We start from the raw sequence: 8,676 nt of genomic DNA, 5'->3' as shown, positions 1-8,676 counted from the left end.
GTGGCACTTCTCGTGAGAAAGGTCAGCTGTTATCGTATCTGCCTCATATCCATCTGAGGGGCATCCTAAGGTGGATAGAGCAACAGGGACAACAGAGTCTTCTTCAACAGTAAAGTCGAGAATCTCCTGACCTATAGGAAGACACTTTACAAGACTTTTAAAATCCTAACTGACTGTGAAAAGACTTAGCATCACACCGTTAACCGCAGACTTTTACAGATTGCATTGACACAGATACATTTAGGGCAGCAACTAATGATTATTTTCAATATCAATTAATATGCAGATTATTTTCTTTATGAATCAATTAATCGTTTAGTGTATGAAATGATCTTCAATTTGCTTGTTTTGTCAGTGCAAACCTTTAAGATATTGAATTCTCTCATATATGACAAAGAAAAACAGCAAATCATCTCGTATGAGAAACTGGAAGCAGAAGCTTTTTGGGGCATTATTGCTTGAAAAATGATAGTTGCAGATGAATTTTCTGTCAATCAACTAATTGTTGCAGTTTCAGTTTTGCTCTGTTGACCAGCTTGTGATCATGTTCACATTTCTCTACACTGTAGTTATAAAAATCAAATTTGTTTGATGTAACTGTGATGCTCAGACAAGTCAGTCAAGCGGAAAGATTTGAATCATAAACCTGAACACGTTCTCCCGACAGCAGAATTGATGAATGCTATCGCAAGACCCGCTGGACCGTTTACTGTTTACTCTTTGACTCAACAAATCTGTGACATCTGAAACATTCATTCATTTAACAGTTGGCTCATTCTAGGTTAATCTTTTTGTAAAAGTTTTGCAAGGACCGTGATAAAATCCTGCAAGATGTGTCCAAAAGTACAGTTTAGACTCCCGAGAGACGTGAAGACATGAAGCTTCTGATGGATGTTTGTCCTGGAACTTCATGGGAGTGTTTTTCTCCAGAATACTACTAATAAACAGAAGTACTTCCAGGGTAAATGATCATATAAGTCTTTTAGTGTGTGATCATTTCTGTGATGACATTATAGCCATGTTTTAGACTAAACTTCCCACGGCAGACTGAGTGTATTGCTCTTTTATATTTGAACTAGAGCTCTCTGCAAGAACGCTGGGAGATTTCTAAGTGCTGTTGAGCCAGATCTCCAGGAGATGTCAGCAAATATCTACAGTAAAGTAAAGCAGATGGCTTTTATTTAACAGAGAGACAAGGTTACAGATTGTAATTTCAAGGGCCTTTTTCTCACTGAGAGCCAGAAAGCCTTGAGATGGTGAATCCACTGTATGTATATATTAAACTGTAGTTACATAAGAGAAAAGCTCCAAGGAAAATAGAAAAGCCTTCCTATGGGTACTATGTCCTTCAGGCCTTGTGTTAATGATATTTAAATAAACATAACATGTTTTTGATTTGATACTTGTAACATTGAACCTGGTTGTCAGGCTTAACTGGTTTTCAGGTTTTTTCTATCCAAGTTCTTCCCCCTCCAGAACCAAAAATACTGAAAACAAATGCATATAATTAGGTCCTTACTACAGCAGCTACAGTATAGGCATACTAAACTGCTGTCAGATCAGTACAATACACCAGCGGCTAACCTGTAGTTGTAACACATCAGCACACTGTGTTCTGTGTGTCCAACAATAGCATCTACTCCCCTGAGGCAACGCCAGCCAGTCAGCTCAGCGCAGCGTTCAGCAAAGGGCTTCAGAGCTCATCAAACTCAAAACCTCCCACAGAAACAATGATCCATATCAGTTTAACCCAAATTCTTAGGGAGGGCAACAAGCAGATTTTCCTCGTGGGCTTCCAATGACGTAAGAGAATTTCATCGGGTGGGGGGCGGGGGGGGGGAGGTGGAGAGGAGGGTTTCTGCCCAAGGCTACCCTCTAGATGCAGACATTAAAATCCCGCCACAGAGCTTTTTATTCTGACTGAGCAACATGGCCAAATTAAACTGACAGAACGGATAGTGGATTTCTTTTTTTCTGTGCATGTATGTGTGTGTGTGTGTGTGTTTGTGTTTGTGTGTGTGTGTGTGTGTGTGTGAATGTGCATGCGTAGGCACCCCTTTTACTTTGCAACTCTGATGCTTTGTGCTTCTCAGAGGGATATACTGCGTGTCTCGCTGCTTTGAACTTCAACACACACAGTACCAGCAGTTGCCAAGCAATTACAGAAAGCCTGCTCTCGGGGTGTGCCTTTGGAAAACCAGACAATATTTTCTTTTTTTTTTCCCCTGTTTTGTTTTTTTCTTTATATTTGGTCAGAGGATGACATAATAAAATATGAATGAGAAATATGTTTGGTGCCTCGGCGCTCCACGTCTGCGAGGTCCAGGTGGTGTGGTAAAGACAATCCGTCTCCTGACCGTGGTACCCAGCTGGGATGCTGAGGGCCAGATGGTCTGCTCACAACAGGTAATCACAGCCAGCATGCTGATACACTGACATCCACACAAATGGGTTACCAGAACTACCCAATGCATTTGGGATGCCGGTCTCTGGGGATTTTTCTATTGAGTCTGGCACCGGTGCCGTTCGGTACAAGTAGTGAGTAATGAAAGGAGCTTAGATATGGATTGTTACTTCCTGAAATGTTAAGCTTCCTGCTAGCATTCCTAATGATAACAGAGATGTAATGAAAAAGGATGTTGCAAAGAAGTTTCTGTTTGTAAAGGTGAATATCATCAAGTTTTACCATGGAAGTAAGTTATAAAGAAGGTCAGCTCCAGGGGCCCTGCTCTTATATTAATACACTGTTCCCCCACAGAGTCGAGCTCCTTTAATATTCCTACCGGTTGAGGTTTCCACTTACATGCATTCTTTGAATTCATTATTTTTGAAAGGTTTCGGGTATTATTTATAGTGTAAATGTTAAAAACTGTATACGTGGCATAATAAGTGGTCCTTTAAAAAGGTCGGAGTCCCTTTGCGCAGCATTTTCAAGATGAGAAAAAACAAAGAGTTTGGAGTCCCCGGTCATGAGGAGTGTAGGTGGTGTGCAGGTGATGTCGTGGCATTAAGTGAATTTAAACATGTTACATAAAGATGTAGATTTTGGCTACGTGCAGATGGTGCTGTCAAGAATTGTAAAAACCAAAGTATCACCCAAAGCTACTGCATTCATCTTTAATGATGCGAGGGAATTCATTATCATTATGCATAATAATCAGATATATTAGCAATAAGGGCTAATGCCTCGCTGTCAGCTTACTTTAGATAAATCCCTCCAGTGTGATACAAACAGCTTTATATCGCACACCTCCCCCAGTCTCTAACTTGCTCCCCCCCTACCTCCCTCTCTGCCTCTTTCAGCTCACTGAACTGAGTGAAATGTCTTTCCGACTAAATGATTTTTTTTTTTTTTTTGCACGGTGGGAACGTTGCCATGGAGACAGCAGTACCCCCCCCCACCCCCCCTTCCCATCACCCCTCCCCTCATCCCTCCCCTCCACCCCCAACCCCTCCTCCCCTCCCACGTTTCTCTCTCAACAGTCTACAGCATTAAAGCTTTGCTAACTGGTGCGTTGTCACGTGTGTGTGTGTGTGTGTGTGTGTGTGTGTGTGTGTGTGTGTGTTTCGCTCTTCTTGAACTGTTAACTGTCAGTTTGCTGCAGGTGCCCCATGATGAGTGTGTCTATATACAGAACTATCCTCCTCCACCTACTGTCTCCGCTTCTACACACAACCATACACATCCCGCATCTCCTCTCCAGGTTTTCCCATTTGTGTCCTCCTCCTCCTCCTCCTCTTCTTCCTCCTCCTCCTCACTGGCATTCTCCCTCTCTTCATCCTCCTTCATTTGTTTAATCCTCTCCTACTCCTCCTTCTCTGTCATCCCCCTGCACATCTGAGCTGGGTCTTCCTCCTCTCTCTCTCTCTCTCTCTCTCTCTCTGCTCTCTGCTTTACAGCAGCCCAGGAGTTGCAGATTGCTACCGGTGGGCATCTTCGCTTTAACGGGAGATAATAACCACATGACAAATAATATGAGTGTTTTAAAAATAAAGCGAGACAAAATAGAAGTAAGGAGGCCAGATGGAGGAAAGCACACACAGGGCAAGCAGCCGTGCTCCATTTTGCATTTAGGCAAAATGCGGCCACAATAAAGAATTCATGACAAAGTGGCTGAATAATTACACACGACTTAATGTACTTTCTGCACAGGAGAAAGTCAAGAGAGCTTGGTGATAAAAAAAAAAAAAAAAAAAAAAAAAAGTTGGGTTCAGGCTTCCTCTGTCCAGGTAGAGTGTCTTACCTTCCATGCCTGAGTCAAATATAGACTATGTACATGTGAAATGCTCAGGGCTTTCCATTTTATATATAGCACACCGCCTAGCAGTGTGTGACAGTAGCTTCCTGCCTCCCAACCCAACGGATTCAAAGAAGTCAGAGACACACAATACTGGATGATACATATCCTTTATTTCCATTATCATTGCTTCAGTCACACTGTTACTTACACATTCACCGACATCCTGCGACCTGGTTACAGCTGTCCTGACTGAAACAATCGCCCTGACTTGAACCTCTCACTCAAATTCTCAGTGTTAACCAATAAAAAAGTAAACCTCTTGAATAAATTATATATAAAAAAAAACCAAAAAAAAAAACCAACCCAAAATCAAAAAGAAATACCAATTCGAGAAAGATAAATACAGCATAAACAATGTTATTTCATCATTGTTGTTTTTGACCACAGAGATAAAACAATTGCTAGGTCTCCATTGAGTCATCATTAGTAGTATTAGTATCAAGTTCATTGTCAGATTTTGCTTAAAGCATCACTTATATAATTTTTCATTGCATCAAGTTGACATCATTCATGTTAATATAAGCATGCAAACATGTTTCCCCATGACCATTCAGAACTGCACTAACACGAGAAGACAGCGAAAGAAAGAGAGAGAGAATAGAGAGGAAGGAAGGAAGGAAGGAGGAAGGGGGTGTCATACGTAAAAAAAAAAAAAAAAAAAAAGAAAGAAAGAATAAAAAAAAAGAGGGCAAGATGGAAGGATGTGAGATAGAAGGGGAGTTAGAGCGGTAGGAAAGGTAAGGATTGCTAGAGGAGAGAATGAGTAATCAGACGGTAATCAGACAGACAGAAACAGAGAGAGTGAGAGAGGAGGAGGAGGAGGAGGAGGAGGAGGAGGAGGGAGGGAGGGAGGGTGGAAGAAAAACAGGGAATGTGCTGGTTCCACTATGAGTTTTGTAATCTATCACCAGGCAGTAACACAAGGGCTAAATAGGGTAGAGAGAGAGAGAAAGAGAGGGAAAGAGAGAGAGAATTATGGGGCTTCGAGACCAATGGCTCAATACCATATCTACTTATAAAAGCTGATCAATAATCCCCCCCGACGCTGGCAAACCACACAGAATACTTGCAGGTATAATACGGGATTGTGTGTCACCTCCCGTACATATATATATATATATATATATTTATATATATATATATATATATATATATATACCCGATTAAGTACACCGGTAAGTCTCACTGCACTTCCACGGTCCAAAAGGTAAAGAGAAAGAAACTAGATCCCTCTACACAACTACACACACACACACACACACACACACACAAACACTCCTCCGTTAAAAGGTGAGCGTGTGTGTGTGTGTGTGTGTGTGTAATGTGTGTGTGCGTGTGAGGAGAGGATGAGAGGGAAATGGCGACGATAGCAATACAAGTAGCTGTAGTGAGGTGTTGTACTGTTGTTTTGCTGAGGTTACAGTAGTAGTCGTAGTAGCGGTGACAGACATGGCTTTATAAGTCTGTATATCAGGTTTTACACAGGAAGTGCAGAAATCCCAGGCGCTTGTTTTTCTCACAACACCTCCTCCTTTGTTTTCTTGCTTTTTAAGGGGATCTAAATTTGTCCTGATCTGTAGGCCGTTAACAAATGAGCCTCAGATGGTTTTTTTTTTCTTCTTCTTTTTCTTTTTTTTTGTGTTTCTTCCCTTAAATTTAATCAAAACACACCCAACGATTTAATTTTCAATCACTGTGCCATCTGGTTTTTTTTTTTTTTGTTGTTTTTTTTTTCTTCCCTCGGACATACAGTACACAAATTACTGAAAGAAGTACACAATCAACACAGTTACTTACATCAGGCAAAGGGTTAGAGAGGAGGGCGGAATGATTGGCAGCTGATTTCAGAGACGACATAGACAATACAAACTAATGTCTATGATAAGACAGTGTTTCCCCACCTAGTGCAATGAGGCACGTATAGTACACACACATTCTCACACACCACACACACGCACACGCACACACACACACACACACACAATGGCTCCTTGTAAAGACACGTAGACAGAAGACACGTTTGGCTCCGAGACGAGCGTTTTTAGTCTGTGGATGCCTGGGATTTTGGGGAGCGAGGGAGGAGAAGAAGACAGATACGTGTCACGCACAAGGTCACAAGTGACACACAGGCATACACACACACACGCACGCACACACACACACACACACAGACGCGCACGAATACAAAACAAACACACACCCACAAACACGGAAACACACACTAATAAAAGCGACACGGACGTGTGTGTCCTTCTAAAGTCTCGTCAGGGACATGATGGTGGAACGATTTTTCTCAGTTGAAGCCGGACGATGATCTTCTTGAGAAAAGAAAAAAAAAAAAGAAAAAAAGTCCCGGAATGATAGAAAAATAAAACAGAACGGTGGATATCCTTCCCGTCGGGATACATCCTCCAGCGAGTGCGCTCCAAAACAGATGCTGGTCCGATTCCTAAACACAGGTTTCAACCCATGTTGTCCTATATATTAGGAAAAGTCTTCCAGTTTGGCCAGAAAGCCGGGGACGATCCAATAGTCTATGTCTCTCGCACCATCTCATCCTCAGTGGAATTTAAAAAAAAATGGCAACTATTTTCCTGATAGTTATATGTATGATGTATCACACAAACGACAGAGCAAAAATAATCTGGAAAAAATTAAAAAAACTCGATGAGCACCATGAGAATCGTGACGAAAAAGCATGAGGAAGAGGGACACATTTCAAGGTTGCGTAACATGCTTAGACTAGTGAGTCTGTCCTCATTTTTCCCGCTCCTCTGACATCAATAAAGACCACCGGACACTTCGTCGTCGTCGACGTCGTCTTTCCTCTGGAGAAAAATAAGCCTGATAAGTCTAAAAACCAGAGGGGGTACGGAGCCTGGAGAAGGTGGTCCAAAATGGCCAGGAGAATCCGCCATGGATGTTTTTGTCCTGCTAAATACTACATGAGATGTTTTCCTATACAGTACGGTTTATACTGTACACCAGAGTTGCAAAGAAAAATATCGACATAGTGATTTTCTTCTTTTATAGTCTGTACAAGGGCATGAACCTTTGGTCCTGGTTGAAATGACCATTCTCAGATGGCTTTCTTTTTTTTTTTTATGTTTTCTTTTTTTTTGTTTGTTTCTTTTCAAGAGATAAAAGTTTATCACATCACACTCCTCCTAGATGAAATACTACACTACTCTGAAGCACACATGGACTACACACATACTACAAACTCTGTGTGTGTTAGTGCGTTTGTGTGTGTGTGTGTGTGTATATGTCTGTGTGTGTGTGTGTGTGTGTGTGTGTGTGTGTGAGTTATATGTATGTGTCACTTGCCAGAATCCAAATTTACACCCGATATCCGTCCTGCTGTTTCGTTTAGTGTCGGCATGTGTTTGTAAATGTGTAGTCTGATGCTCAAAGTGTAGCTTGTGATGGATATTTTTAAATTTTTTTTTTAATGAATTAATTTTAACCCTGGCTCGGTAACGGCAGCAGAGGACTTGGAGGATTCATTAGCAGGAGCAAAACAGCACTAGCAGTTGGACACTAGCAGTGTCTCCGCGTCTCTCGTTTCTTTGATGGTGAGAATTATTCACAGATGAGAGGAAAGAAAGGAAAAGTCTGGAGCTGGAGAGATGATAATGACCTGAGGAAAGAGAGAATAAGGGAGAAGAGGCAGATTAAGGAAGAGAGACAGTGGGGGGGGGGGGGGGGGGGGGGGGGGGGCGAGAGAATACATAAACAGTATGCAGTACTGTAAGTCTGAAGGGAGGAGGGGTAGATGCATTACATAACCCATAACATCTAGATTATACAGATGCTTCTGCCTTAGAGCTCCTACATCTGACAGCTCCGCAGCCTCCACTTTATCACACACTCACAGTCAGGTCATGCTTTTAAAGAATCGACCAGTTTTCCAGTGTAAATCTGACTTGAGAGCATATGCTGCCGAGTATGTGGATGTGTACTATATTTTATTTATAGCGAGTCCTGTTTACATGCAGAAATAAGAAGGTGTTTGTCGATTGTTTGTGGAATGATGAAACCAATTCCAAAATATACTGTCACCTAGAAAAAAGAAAAACAAACCAGTTCTACAGTGTGAAAGGAGTAAGATTTAAAGCAGAAGAGGCTCACGTTTTTAATCGGAGTGAGGACTGTCCACCACGATATGCGGCTTAGGGGAGGGTGTTGTTGCACTCTTTGACATAAATGTACCAATTGCTTTTTCCTGCAATGGAAAAGAGATTTAGGTCATGTTAATTCTTCACAACAGAACAGAAAGAAACCACTTCATATATTCACTGAAGTACATTACTGTGTTCTTTTACCACACCTAGCCTACTGTCAAGGCCAAGTTACGCTCCAAAAGAAGCATTTT

The 8,676-nt window shown here is 41.7% G+C and overlaps 1 protein-coding gene across 3 annotated transcripts in view; it reads right to left on the bottom strand.

The window, feature by feature from the left end:
• Positions 1–7,335: 7,335 nt before the first annotated feature.
• Positions 7,336–8,676, bottom strand: part of syt3 (synaptotagmin III) — a 34,224-nt gene continuing 32,883 nt past the window's right edge. For all 3 annotated transcript variants that reach the window (XM_044332561.1, XM_044332563.1, XM_044332562.1), the window contains 2 exons: positions 8,433–8,526; positions 7,336–7,941 (listed from right to left, as the gene is read on the bottom strand). In XM_044332561.1, coding sequence (XP_044188496.1) covers positions 8,437–8,526 — 90 coding nt within the window. In that variant the 3' untranslated portion in view covers positions 7,336–7,941; positions 8,433–8,436. The remainder of the gene's footprint in view (positions 7,942–8,432; positions 8,527–8,676) is intronic.

Source organism: Thunnus albacares, chromosome 17 (genome assembly GCF_914725855.1).
Source record: "Thunnus albacares chromosome 17, fThuAlb1.1, whole genome shotgun sequence".
Taxonomy (NCBI): domain Eukaryota; kingdom Metazoa; phylum Chordata; class Actinopteri; order Scombriformes; family Scombridae; genus Thunnus; species Thunnus albacares.
Note: the sequence above shows the minus strand (reverse complement) of the source record. Positions and strands in the feature narration are given on the sequence as shown.